Source organism: Oxyura jamaicensis, chromosome 9 (genome assembly GCF_011077185.1).
Source record: "Oxyura jamaicensis isolate SHBP4307 breed ruddy duck chromosome 9, BPBGC_Ojam_1.0, whole genome shotgun sequence".
NCBI lineage: Eukaryota > Metazoa > Chordata > Aves > Anseriformes > Anatidae > Oxyura > Oxyura jamaicensis.
The window spans coordinates 9,865,446-9,880,245 of NC_048901.1; the positions used below are offsets into that span (position 1 = coordinate 9,865,446).

At 38.9% G+C, this 14,800-nt stretch overlaps 1 protein-coding gene across 4 annotated transcripts in view; it reads left to right on the forward strand.

The window, feature by feature from the left end:
• The window catches only part of ARMC8 (armadillo repeat containing 8), a 62,313-nt gene that overhangs the window by 8,985 nt on the left and 38,528 nt on the right, over positions 1-14,800 (forward strand). For 3 of the 4 annotated variants that reach the window (XM_035334763.1, XM_035334764.1, XM_035334766.1), the window contains exon 3: positions 7,321-7,392. The exons of the other annotated variant lie outside the window; for it this stretch is intronic. In XM_035334763.1, the coding sequence (XP_035190654.1) occupies positions 7,321-7,392 (72 nt within the window). The remainder of the gene's footprint in view (positions 1-7,320; positions 7,393-14,800) is intronic. 4 annotated transcript variants of the gene reach the window in all.

Below are 14,800 nucleotides of genomic sequence, written 5' to 3' on the forward strand. Positions count from 1 at the left end.
TTTGTCCTAGTGAGCACTTACCAGCACCCATTTGAAAAACGAAATTAAGGCATGCCTAAGTACGTAGATGCCAGTACACTATCTCAGCTGAAAGCTGTTTGGAGCTAAAAATTGAGGCAATACTTTCATGTAGGAAAGATTTGAGATCATAATCTAGTAGGCAGTAGTTACGTCAAACAAACAGCTTTTGTTGATCCTTCGGTGATTGCTGGTCTAAGCTGATCTGGACAGTGCCACCCCAAATGTATGACTGCGCATCTGAGAACAGCTAACCAGGTACCTGAAGACCATTTTAAGGTATTTTCCTGTACTGAATAAAACTTAAGGTTTCTTTGTGTGAATGACTTGGGGTAGACAAAATTCTTTTGCTACTGAATGGTGGGTTTAAAGTGGGAGAATGGGCAAAGAAGACTAAAGCCAAGAGAGTGAATATATATGATATGTATTTGATAGTTTGGGTCATTTATCTGAAGCAACTGCAGTGCTTCTCGCATGGTCTTGCTGCTTCAGATCAGCTGTGAACAGAGTATTCTGCTGCTCTTGGGTCCCAGAACAGAGCACCTGTTTCCAGTTCTACTCAAGTGCAGCTGTTTCCCCCACACCTCTGTTCAGATAACCTTTGGTGTTGCACCCTAGTTTATTTAAGTGGTGGGGTTTGATTCTGAGGTTGAAGTGCGGATGGTGCAGAGCACTAACCGTCATTTGTGTGTTGTTGGTTTTTCAGTTTAAAAAAGATGATCTAAACAAGCTAGCTAAGCGCCCATCCTCTGCTGACTTAGAGCATTTGAAGTTTGAAGCTGCATCAGATTTAAATTTAAGTAGGCAATTTTTCAGCTGATGAGTGATCTCATCCGGCTTGTAGCACAATTGCCAGAACCAACAAAATTGCAAAGGATGAGGCAAGAAAACATGCTTGAGAGAGGTGGGAAAAGCAGCAGCTCCCATTTTGCCTGTTAACCTTGAGATTTGAAAGGAACGTGAGTTGAAATGACTTTGGGCAGTGAAAGGTGTGGAGTAATTATGCTAGCTTCTGTGTCGTATTGCTGAATCGACTGGTTTAGGCTCTTTTGTGGAAGACAGAATTTGATATGAGAGGACTCTGCAGTCACGTGCAACTGCAGCAAGTGCTGGAACCTGAGATGGATTCAGGGTGGGGATAAGGTGTGAATGTTTTTGACTACAGGTAGGGGTCATTAGCAACAGCTTGCCTTTCCATGTGGGACACTTGCCTTGGCAAGAAAACCTCTAACAAGGTAAGTTACTTCTCCAAATGGGATACCTCACAGAGGAGTTCAAGGCTTTTTTTGGCATTGTGGTGTGGAGAAGCTGGATTAAATGATCACTTTTAGCATTATCTATGTTAAATTGTACGGTTCTGCATTGCTGTAAATAGAGCCATATGCTGTTTTTCTACAGCGCTCTCATTTTATATGGCGTCTCAGAGAATTAAGATTGGGAGTGACCATGGATTTGGGGTTTCCTTGTTTCATTGTTGAGTTTGTTTAGTTTTCACGGTCTGTTAATTGTGTAACAGTTTCCAAGTGTTAAAACACAAAGAAGTTGAGTACCAGTAAGTGTCTGTGTGCACTTTGTTCTTTTCTGAGTCTTTTTTTAGATACACTGATTTTTTTGAATGAGATTAGAAATACTGAAATTTTTCCTCCCAACCTGATCATTAATTTTAAAAATAAGCTGTTTTCTGATTTCTGTGGTTTGCTTTGCTTGAGTTGGCAGGAGTTTTTAGCATTTTATTTACCTGGTTGGATTAGTAATCGTGATCGTACAGATAGGCTTCCTGACGAAAACAGAAAACTCTCCTGTTGGGCATTTAATGGATGTTCAAGCTGTGGTAGCATCCACACAGATATTAACTACCAAATAGCGGACATATTTTAACATGTAAAAATTGTAATTATTTTCTGCTGTTGATTATTTTGCATCTGCACATTAAAATGGGAGAGGGGGAATAAGGGAGAAGGAAGAAGAGTCAAAAGCTGGAGAAAGCGTAGTTGTCAAAACAACTTGGCTGGACAGCTTCTGTCTCAAGTCCAGCTGCTCCAGGTAGCATTTGCTTCTGTGCTACTGAAATGGAGCAACTCTTCTGACCTTGGGGCAGACAGTTCTTAATGTAGCTCTGTCCTCGTGTCCGCTAGCAATATCCCAAATGTCTTTCAGATATCTGAATTCTGAGTTTTTGAAAACCTTACCAGAAGGATGCTTTGCTTCATCCTATCACTCTAATTTGGATCTGTCTCTGCTAGATAAATCTTCTGGTCTCACAATGCATTGTTTTGGGTGCTTCCTCTGTGCACTTAATTCTCTAACAGTCTTCTGTAATTATTGGGTATTACAAGTAAAAGCTCTGGCCTAGAGTGTCTTGGACTACTCTTCCTTCTGTGATTTTTCGTCTTATGTTGGATATTCTTCTCTGTGTAGGAATCTTTTAAATACGGCTACCTACTCTATTTTTAAAAGACATGCAGGATGAGAAAATATGCAGACTGTTCATTTCCTCTACTCTGTAGTTTCTTTGGCTTCTTCCTCACCAAGTCAGTCTAGCTTGCTGCATGGTCTTAGGTGTTGCATTGCTAGAAGGTGATTTAGGAAAGTTCCAGGGCTTCCTATAAGATTTTTAAAGCTTCTGATGTGTGTGCTTGATTTGTTGTGTTAGAAAGGTAGGTAAAAACAAAATCTTACCGAGGAGTTCATTTACCGTGTTGCTTCTTACAACCTCTTTTGCAGAAGAGGTACAGGTCTCACGGCTTGCTGGGAATGCTTTAGAGGTCTGCTTTTTCTCATCTGGGATGTTAATTTGCACCAGTTAAGAGAACTGTGTGCTGATTACAGGGCACATCTGTGTGTGTGTGTGTTTTTTTTTTTTTTTTTTTTTTTTGAGGAGTCCCATACTTAGAATAAACTTCATGAAGATGTTGAACTTAAGTAATTTCTGCTTAGGACAAAGGTCAGCACTTCAAATTGCTTGTACAGTAAGAACTTACAGCAACAGCTTGGAATGCTAATTTTCTCAGTACTTAGACACCTCATAATACTAATTTTTATTGGCGAGGAATCATTAAAACCTAAAAACTTTATTTTACTTGCAAATTGTTGTGTTTATTATTGCTTCTTGCTTCTCTGAAGTGGGCTACATCTGGTTCTTTTAAACAAGAACACCTTAAGAATCAGAATAAAAGCATATTAACTCCATACAAATCTGGCAAATTAGCTCCTCTTGTAGCTTTTGTCCAACTGCATTTGTATGAAAATTAGATTTTTATTTTTTTTTAGTTTAATATACTAACATACTTTAAACAATCATACTATGACCATATATTGACAAAAGTAGCAGATGTTTCATCTTGAAAGTGTTGCTTGTAGCAAGTTATTTGAACTGATGATTATTTCTGGATTTCTATGTTCCAATAGATTGTTACAGCTGATAAACCTTACCTCATACATTTTTTTTCCCTGTTTTCTAAAGTTTGGAAGAAGACAAGTCTTTCTGTTTCTTCAGCTTTTCTATGTACTTTCATAAATTTAGACTGAGTTCTCACAAGATTGGACTGATGAAACTGCATTCTTACTGATTAAAAAAGCAGTAAGAGAGGGGAAAAGCTGATTTAGCGCTTCAGGAAGCAGTATTTCCAGGTTAGTTAGGACATCTCCACATTCTATTGCTAGCATCCTACTTATCCTGCTTGATTGTTTTTCATGTAAATTATTTTACAGCATTACAGTAATTGTAGGCATGAAAATCACCTACCAGACTTTACATCTTTGCATTAAAATTAATTGTAATTTGAGTTATTTCATTAAATGAGTTTTTGAATTTAGTTTGAAGGGAAACTATAAGGACACGGGATATTAAAAAAAAAAAAAAGAGGAAAAGGGAAAAAAATCAAAAGCATCTTATGACTTCTCTCATATGGAAGCTTCATTGTTTTTGACTGTATAGAACCATAGAATGGTTTGGGGTGGAAAGCTACCTTTATGAGGCTGAGAAACCTGTGTAAGATCTTAAGATCTTTAAGATCTACATTTTTCTTCTGAAGCTGCTCATGCTCTGCTCTTGGTGGTAGGGTTGGTGACCTATCTGAAAGCTTGGAACTGATTATTGGGAAGCTTGTGTATCTTCCTCTTCCAGATCACGGTCTTCTCACAGAACAGGCCTAGAATCACCATAGATGGATTGTTCTTTTGAAGTTCTCGTGCCTTCATAATTGTTTTTGCTGCCGTTTCCTTCCCCCTTCATTTCAAGGACTTCTTCACAGTAAGAAATGGGAGCAGTGTGCGTGATACTTGGAAGCAAAGCGAGCATCCAGTTTTGGACTGCAAATTTCTGATCTTTCTTAGTTACTGCTTCTTGAAGGTAATGATCTTCACTGTTCTTTCTTGGATGAATCTCGTATCTTCTTGGATCTGAAGTCAGTCAAGTTCAGACTTGTTAGAGATGATGTTTTCAAGTAAGGGAGTTGCACTCAATTCTTCAAGGTGCATGATTCACCAAGGACCTGGTAGACTAAGACGGCACATGGCACTTCTTTACTTCTTATGGAGATTAGCTTGCTGATCCAGAAAATCCCCATAAAACAGAATATGGAATTGTGTAATTATTTTTCATAGTAAACCAAACAAAAATCTACTGTTATTCAACTTTGGGTTACACAGTTCTAGGGATATTTTTGGTTTCAGTATCATCCTGTTTCTTCTGTATTAAATAGACTCATTTCTATTAGTTGCAAATTTGAAGAGAGAGCTGTGGCACATAACTTGGGAGTGCCAAGACATAACGTGCACAAGCATAGTGATCCTCTGACAGTTTTAGGTCTGCTTACCAATTTGAAAGTATTTCACTGGATTGCAAGCTGGAACTGCTTGAACCTGTGGTGGATTTGTCTGGTATCTCAAGTTTACAGTATTTCTTGTCTACTCATCATGACCTTCCTAAGGATCTTTATGAACTGGGATGGAGAAACTCAACTGAATCCTTTACAGATCAGGACTGTGACCTCACTACACCTCTGAATTCGTGTTATGGAACTTGGCTGTGTTCACGCCACTTCTGAACGGGTCTCTAAATCAAATCCTAATAAGCAGTGCTCATTGTGTATTAAATGGATATAAAGGTAACAAGTTATTCTATTGTGAAGTTGTCAAAAGACCCTTTTGTGTCTCTTGCACCATATAAAATGTGCAAAATCATGAGATGAGAGCATCAAACTGTCACCAGAAAACAGAGTGCTTGGCAATTCAGAGTGCTTCTTGTCTTCAGGATTCTTCAGAGTGCTTGGCAAGTGCCTTCTCTCTTGCTTCTCAAGATGCCTTCATGGGTAGGTGACGTGATGTAGCCTTTCTGATGATTTTGAGAGCTGGGGTCTAAGAATAACAGGTTAGGTAGCCCTGGAGTGGCCCGAGCAGTTTAGTACCTGAATCTAGCTCATCTGTTGTACAGTTTAATTTTCTTTCAGAGATCTGGAGCATTGATTTTGCCATTGATTTGAAATGACTTTTCTGCTTTAAAAACATTAAAAAAATAACTGGGACACTTTCATATTAAACCTTCACCATAGAAACCACTGATGTACAGTTTTTGAGTTCCATGCAGCCTTCAAGTTCATTCCTTAATTTTTGGGGGTTTTCCGGCTTAGCCAATCATCTAATTTTCCTCTTTGTTCTCTATCTCCTGTCTTGAGGTACAAACTCACCAGACTTAGGGGAGATGTAACAGGATAGTCCAATGTTCTCTACTGACACCCGGCTGTATACAACTGAACTATGCAAGCAGATTTCTATTAAGTAATGTCTCACTTGACGAGTCTGGTAGCTTCATGCCTCTGCCTGTTTCAAGAGTTACACTGAACTGCAGTTAGGAGTTCAGTCTGCTTTCAGAGCTGCTACTTTGCTGGGACTCCAGGATCTCTGGCCAAACTTGAGAGTTTAGCTTGCTTCCTTTTGCTTAAAATTCCTGGAGCACTCTTCTGCAGCTCTGTAACTGGATGCAACAGGAGAGTGAGTCACAAGGAGAAATCCTTCAGGAAGAACGGTCCATTACCTTTTACTAATTGAGGTTTGTATAGGTTGTGTTAACACCAGTCCTGTTATTGCCTGCCTTGACCAAGAAGCTCTTTAGAACACATGAAGTGAGCTGAACTCTTGGGCCAACTGCTCATTGCAGTGAAACTTTTAAGAACTGTTAGTGGTATGTTCATGCAGGCCAGGGTGGATCTTAAAGAACAGGGCTACCCTAAGTCTCTCAAGATTTGCAGACAGCAAGTCAAAGTGATATAATGGCAACAATATGCACTAACTAAAGCAATCACTAAAGTTTCCAAATTATTTGAATGAATTATAGGCTAGCCAGTGATTATTAATTTGCAACTCTTTGTTATTTTCGTAAAGAATTATCTTAATTTGGACTGTTTTGCCCTCCTCTCCCTGTAGTTTATATTATAAAGGCTCCTACAGCTCGAAGGTTTCCTAGAAATGACATCTTGATTTTCCTGAAGCTGGTTGTAAGTTGCTAGCTTTCTTTCAGATTCTCTGGATGTTCATATATGCTCAATGCGTACACACTTAGGGGAAAATACTTTAGAAGGTGGTGATGCTTTTTAGCATATAGTAACAGTTTTCTGAACAATAATGTTGCAAACCACGCATTTTCATAGGACTTGGTGGTGTGCACAACCAGTGTCCGCTTTCCAAAATGCTCCCCTTGCTCATTTACCATAGTATGATTACCTTTACCTTTAACTCTCAGATAGGAAAATGCTTTTGTTTCAGCTTTGCTCCTGGGGTTTTGAAATACAGATGCTTAGGTGTCCTGCTGAAATTGGCAAAGCCTGTGGTGAGAAGAGAATGAAAACTTTGCTCATTCTCCTTTTTTTTTTTAAAAAAAAAAGCTTGTCTAGTCCTGCACCCAGTAGAGTATTCAATTAATACTTGAAATTATCAACATTTGATTCCCCAAGCAATATATATATATATATATATTTCCCTTTTAGAAGTCTAGTGAAAAAATGGGCACAAAGAACCAGTCTGTCTAATTTTGCTCAATAATGAGACTTCTTTATGTCTGGTGTGCATGTGAGATAGTTTGGGATTTTGCTTACTTGCATAAGCTGGGACGTAATGGAATCCCAGAGCTCTGGGGTATGTGGCTGTGGGCTGTGGAAGCTGCACTGGAGCACAGTCCTGTAGGTGCAGCATGAAGATGTGAAAGGATGCTTGATAAGCCTTCATGGAAATAGTAAATTCTATAGATTAAGCCCTCAGTACCTCAGCATAATTTACCAGGGTTTGTTTTTCTTTCTGGATTTACAGAGATATGAAAAATGCTGTAATTGGAAACAACAAACAAAAAGCCAACTTGATTGTTTTGGGAGCAGTTCCAAGGTATGTCCTTTGCTACTCTCCTTTTCACTGATTCACAACAGGTCTGGAATAATAATCCATAGATCACAGGCACTTTTTTGTTTTAACTTTGATTGTAGTTGACTGCATACTTTCTTTAATGTAATTGAGAGACTTGGAATATCTGTTAAACACATGTGTTACAGAACAGGCTGTTGAGTAATGCTTTTATTTTAGAATTTCATAGAGTTCCTTCGAGTAGTCTTGGTCTTTTTTATTAAACGTTATCAGTTCAGGAATTAAATCTGTTTTTCAACTCTGATAACATTAATGATGGATGGAAGCGATTGTATCTTAATCCTGTTCTACAGCCAATATCCTGGTGAGTGCACAAGTGGAAATGTGTAAGGTTGTTTCAAGTATAATTTAAAAATATTAATAAGCATCTGAGATAATTTGCTTCTCTTCTCCACCTGCATCAAAGGATTAAAAGCCATTGATCATGCTTTATTGCTGAATTACTGCTTCAGCTGACACTAACATTTTCTGGATCCTGATTCCAATAGTACAAATTTAACAGGTAACTTTAGCTACTGAATTGCTTACTACAGCTTTCATTTCACTCCTCTTCTCCTCCAGCTTTCTTTCAGCTACAATTTGCAGCCATGGTGAAGGAAAACATGGAACAGTGCATTACTTGTGCTAATAGTACGGGACCTACTGATGATCCTTTTGCTTAACCAGCAACTTGGTCTCAAACTGTCCTGCTTGAGGCAGCTTCTTCTGGCTTGTCAAAAAATGCACTTTGTTTGCAGGGAATATCTTCTCGTTTACAGACTGAGTTTTGTGTTAAGGCTAGCCCTTTAAATTCTCTAGGGATTAGCTGTGGGGAAACTACTCTCCGAAACCTGGTGGATTATCTTCTGTTTTTCCCAAATGTAAGCAGGCAAAGAGAAGACTTGACCTGAGATGTAAAGATCAAAGTGGGCATTTGGTAAAGCTTATGCAAAGTTTAAGGATATTTTTTTTTCTGCAACAGGCCCTGTGGGATTCCTGTGACTGACATTTATTCTTGTGGTTTCTGTTTTAAAAACAGAGGATCTCTGACTTTCAAATCTAGAATCCACCTTTTCTTAAATTTTGTAGGACTTCATGTTCCTTCAGTTATCTTACTTCCTCCTTTTAGTTATTCTGTGCCCAATAGTGAAAATCCAGAAGGTTTTTTTCTGTTAATATCTTCTGGCTGTGCAAGTGAATTATATGATTAACCTATTAATGCAAAGAAGGGGCTGTGTTTTAAACATCTTAAGAGGTAAATGGTCAAGCTTGTTTTCAGTTCTGTACAAGTTATCCTCCAATGGCACCAATTCTTACGTCAAGGCTTTTCAGAATAGGTGTACAAAAGAACATAAATCGACCATGATATTGTGAGAAAAGACAATTCTCACTGGCTAAAACTTGTGGCTTTGTCCACCTGCAGGTGCCTTTCTGAAGGCTGTAGAATTTCCTCGGGGCGTTGCAGACAGACTTAGATTACAGCCCATTTGTATTGGAGAATTCCTGTTTTCTCTAACAAGGCAGTGGGAATCCATTGGGTGTTTTGACAAGCCTTCTAATTCATTAAATGGCTACTGAAACTGTGAGTACAGGAATCTTTGTAATTCCAATCTGTAAAGTCAAACTTTTCCCCAGTAAGAACAGGTATAAGGAAGCTAGCATCCTTTGCTTGAAGTCTACTCTGCAAAGCTAACTACACGCTTTCTCATAGTTAGATCGCAGTCTCCCAAGGAAAGCTGATACCTTTCTGTAACAGTGTGGGATTCTTATAATTCAGCTGCTTCTGCTTTGTCCTGGGGTTCTACTTCTTGTTTACACATTTCTTTTTCACTTCCCTGCTTCCCCAAGTGTTCCTGCAGAAAATTTTCATGTGGTGAGAAGAGACCATTTTGATCCAAAGCACGCCTTCACATTTGTCACTTGGTGCAAAAGAAAGCAGCATGTTCATGTGCTAGAACAGTTCCATATGAGGTTTGGAAACAAGTCAAGGAAGTATCTTTTGTTTGAAATCAAGCCAAATACTAATAGGTATTGCTCGTACAAACCGTTTTAACGTATTAGGCTGTTACTTGGTTGGAAAGAAATGTGAAGTCCTCCCAGTACGTCCATACAGGAAGGAATTCCTGGCGCAGAGTAGCTGAATCACTCCCGTTCTGGGTCAGTGGCCTCCTGTGTCTGTAAGCTGACTGTGGAGTGGTGTCGTCTTTAGAAAGAGATGTATATCAACATAGTAAATGGCATTTACTTTGTACCTTTGAAGGTCAGTCTGACCTGCGGTCACTTGCTGACCATTTGTTCTGAAGATGGTGCTAAGAAAAACAAAAGCTATTAAAGAAAGCTCTCAAAATCGCAATAAGCGGAATTGTTGTGTCTGGGCACTCTTGTATTAAGAACTGTACAGATGGATATTTCGATGCGGTCTTAGGTGATAGGAATGTAGATAAAGCCAGCCTATATGTGGATTTTGTTCCTTATGGAATGATTTTCTGTATCTCTTCCTCTACACAGAAGGAAGCATTGCCCCTGAGTTATTCCTTTACATTCTTCTGAGATGCTGGCCTCAGGCACTACTCTCAGAACTTGAGAAATTTTACTTTTTGAAATTGTTACCGTTTATAGAAAATAGAATTTCTAAAGTTCAGGGGAGAAAATATTTTAATGCCATAAGATCTAGTTCCTCCTGTGGCAAGCTGGCTTAGAAACTATATACAAAGTCAGCTTTTCCTGAAGATGGTTTATTTCTTGTACTGTCCTTCAATTATTTTCTTCATTTTTTTTTTCATTCTGCTCTATATGAGCACTGGCAGAGACGGAGAAAATCCCAATTACTGCTGTACTTCTTCACTTGACAGTTTTATAAAAACAAACACTGAACTTTTGTGCCTATCAAAATGCCAAACACCTCTTTGGAATCCAAGTTCAGTATTCAGAGCGTATTGTCAGTTTTTTTGTGTCCTTAATTTCAGGAAAATCATTGGAAATACCCAGTTCAAATGTAGATTGCTTTTTTGTAAGCTATCTTGATCAGACTTCTGACGTAGTGAAATAACATTCACTTAGTAGCAGTTAGTCTGTAGTGCTGCTGGTTCCCAGTCTGTGGGCTGTTATCAACCCCCCTTTCTGGTGGAGTCAATAGAGATGAGAAAAACATTTGTTTGCAATTGAATTCAGGCTGAAAATCATATTCCTGCCACTTGAGTTCTCCTGTACCTTAGGTTTCATTTGTAGGTGTAAAGATTCTCGCTTAAGTATTTAACAGGACGACGATCCAGGTATCTTGCCATTCTTTCACATAACCTTAGAAGCAGAAGAGCACCCTCCACATCTTGTATACTTTTCATGCTGGAGTACGGTGTACTTTCACTGTGGGAGCAGGCGCAGAACTGGAGTGAAAGACCACCCTGTTACTTAAAGCTTTTCTTGGAGTTACTCAGATAAATGTCAGATAGCATTTTTAGTTAAAACAAAACAAAAAACCTCTTTAATTAGAAGATAAGCATCACGTTTCCTATGCTTGGGATAAGACTTTGCACATATATCAACTGCTAGTTTAGTTTAACACCTAGAAATTATGTCTGTTTGTGTCCTGGAAAGCTTGGCCTCACGGCTGAGATGTTGAGCGGTGTGCTCTAGTTGATCTCGGGTTGAGCAGGGGGTTGAACTAGAGGTCCCTTCCAATATCATCCGGTCTGTGATTCTGCGATAGGATTTAATGATGAACTGCTTTTACATATATGGTTTTTGCTTGGGGTTGTCCTTGAATTCAGGTACTCCCTCTAGGGAGTTCTTTTAATTAGTGTCCTTTATAATACTACTCCTGAAGGACTGGCCCTCCTCTAACTCTTGGAATGCAGGCGTCTGCTTGACAGGACCGCTCCGGTACAGACAGGAGTTGTCAGCACATGACTGAGTTCTGGGCTCTAAATTCATCGTTAGCTAGATAAGGTAACACTCCCTTGTGAGCAAGGAATGTGGTTTCTATGAAAGTCTTGATTCCTTAATTCATAACTTTATATGCTGAAATCATGCATGAAAGATGTATTTAGGCAAATATATATCTTGTGCTTGGTTCATGTGGTCATGCAAATCTCTTTTTAATTGCTGGCTGTTTCGGATTAGAAACAGCAATATTGCATACAGTTCTATCCCAAAAGGGCTTTAGGCTGAAGTTCTCTCAGCCACCTTTGGAGATATGCAGCGACCCATGAATCCAGTATTGAATTTTGGTAAAGAAGGAACAGCACAGTAATGGATGAGGAGTTACCATGTGTAGGTCTGACATTTTTTCTTCATTGTACACTGGGCAGTAAAGACATTGAACTATTTCAGAGAGCGAACTTCTCTTTTCAAGGCAGTGGAAGGTAGGGTTACTAGACAAATACAACTAGGTTCAGCAATAATTTGTTGAATCTTTTCTAGTTTCTAATCTTAAGTAGCTACACAAAGTAGTTTTGTTGGAAAAGTTCTGGTATCTGTAAAGTAGAAAGAGGTGAACGGTGGTAACTGGTATGAGAAGTATTTAACCTCTCTGTGACTGATTGCAAATGGTGTCTGCTTTTGACTATTTTTGTATCTGATGCTTTATATTCTCAGCTTCTTTTTTAAAGAATTAAAAGAAAAAAAAAAACTCATTAACTGTAGTGTGTTTTCCTTGAAGGATGAAGAATATTGCAGGTTTGCCATTCTGATGAATAATACACACCTTATCAGCATTCAGTACATTTATAAAAATATGAAAAACTGAACCTTTAGGGCATTTCTAGATTTCCCACCCATCCCAATCTCATTTTTATATGAGGAGGGGAGAAGGGAGCAGCCAGTTGGTTTCATGATATGGACAGGAGAGAAGAAACCTCATTATGCAATGTCTACCCCTTTTATAGAGAGGAGACTGCAACTCCTTCCCATGTAATTTATCTGTGCAGCACCATTTGTAAAAGAGAAAAAAAATCTAAACTGTTCTTAAGCATGAGAGGATAAAGCATCCTGCAGTTGCTCCTGCAGACCTGTGAAGCAGGATTTCTAGTCCAAGGACTAGAGAAAGAGCATCTCTAGAAATGTGAAATGACAGATATGAATCAAGCAATATTATTTTTGTGTGTTTCGGGTGGTAAATTGGACTTGTATGGCAGCCCCACAGAAGTAGAGAAATATACGTGCTCTGCAGCATGCAAGGACTGCAGTTAGTGACAGTGTGATAAATCTCCAGCAATTAAATTGTTGAAAAACAAGCAAGACGGTAACTTCAAATGACCTAATGATTGGTGATCCTGCCTCGAACCGAGGGCAGTGACTAGAGGATCTGTCGAGATCCCTTGCAGCTCTGGTTCTCTGATTCCCAGTTCCCACCAGTTGTCTGCTGAGCGTGCAGAAGTTGTAAGGTGTTCAGGTCCGCTTGTACTGCATGCCTGCTGCTGGTGGGGCTGGTAAGAGGTGTACCAGTTACCAGCTGGGCACATCTATTGAAACATTCACGATCTCTGGTATGTTACCAGCTTTCTTGCAAGAACTTGGGCACTAAGCTTGGACATAGTATTACTAGGCTCCTCATATATGTTATTGAGGGATTTTGTCTGAACTTCATAGCCATCCCTAGGAGGGCAGGGCATAGTTGTTTCCTGATAGCTTTTTCTGTTCCTGGCTGCACTTTGGGATTTCCTGTGTCAGGTACTCCATGGGGTGGGGATCTGTGCCAAGACCTAGCGGCTGGTGCGCTTGGGTGAAGGAGCTTCATCTGTGGTGCTGGTATTTGTAACACCTTCCCTACACTAGGGTGGTAAAAAGTGTGGAGAGCAGAGGCCCTAATAGGGCTGCTGTTGTTGTCCCTGCTTTTTTCTTCAATGCAAGTCAGGAGTCAGGGCCTATCTACATAATTATACCTCTCTCTACGAGGAATAACTCTCACCTGAGAGTTGTGTGTAACTGGAACAAGGTATTCTTCTAACCCTGCTGCGAAGTACATGTAAGGCAAGGCAAATATTCATAGTCAGCAGAATTGTATTAGAGCTGTTTCTTTTAAGAGCTTCATAGCCTTCTGTCTCTGAAATGTCTTTTGTAGTAAGAAAAAGGGCATTGCAATACTTCTAATGACATCCTTTAAATTGTGATATTTAATTGGAATTTTGAGATTCATTTTTTTTATTAAAAAAAAAATGCAAAATTAGCTTTGTGATATCTCTTGGAATCTGTTTGTAAGGAGCTGTAAGAGTCAAATCTATAAACAGTATTCAGGAACCTATTCTTTATATCCTTTCATGTGCAAATACCGAATGATGGACAGATGCCATCATACAGAGTAGAAATATGGTTTAGCCATTTCATATACAATGAGGAATTTCAAACAGGTGAATGAAGAGTCAAACATAGCTTAATTCACATTATAAAAAAGCAAATAACTCTTGCTATTCCATGTTGCAGTAATTTTTGGAAGAAATTGATCATTAGGACGAGAAGAACTTGATCCTAGTCCTTATTTACTCTTACATTATTTTTTTTTTCTTTAGTTCTGACTTCGTACAGTCTGGTAGGTATTACAGTTCTCCAGTTCTCTAAATCTCCAGATTTAGTTGTCAGCAGAAATCAAATTTGATGGAATTTACATAATCCTTATAGGGGAAAAAATCATATGATATTAATGTAAGTGAAGATGTCTAAATGTTGCAAGAAGTTACAGGAGCTTTAAGTTGAGACTTCATTTTGTTCCTAAAAGAGAAACTTTCTTTGCAATTTACTTCCCTACTACTTGCAACATCGTAATACATCAGAATACATCGTAATACATGCAGAAGTAGAAGGGTGCTTTTCTCTGTAATTCATGTGTCAGTTAAGTGTTTGTGTTACCGAAGTGATACTTCACCAGAACTGGTCTACAGATGATAGACAGTCACGTGAATTAAAAGATCTCGAGATACAAGGTACTATAACTTATTACCCTGAGCTCTTTTTCCACATGCCTGCTTATGGGGTTTGATGAAGCGCTGAAAATGTTCTATCTGTTAGTAACTGCTGAATTTCACCATCTCTTTGGCAGGTGTTTTAAGAACTTTGGAGATTTTTGTGACAACTTGTAAGTGGAATGGAATGTCAGAGAGTAGAAATTTCCATTATTTTTTGCTAGCTGTGTGAGGTCTGTGTCAGAGCAGACTGATGAGGTCTAAATCACACAAGTGTCTTTTGGTGAACAACTCTGATGCAATGCCCCCATGTCAATTATCTTCAAAAGGAAGGAAAATATGAACTGCTTATCTCCCTTGCTAAGCTGTTTTAGTTATCGTTTGTTCAGCAGTTACAGTCTTTAAAAGTTTTCTCCTTAATGCCTGGAATATTGCATGGTTTTCCTAGGTGAATCCCTGTCAGTTGTTCAAAATACATCGTGCCTCCAGCTGACCTTATT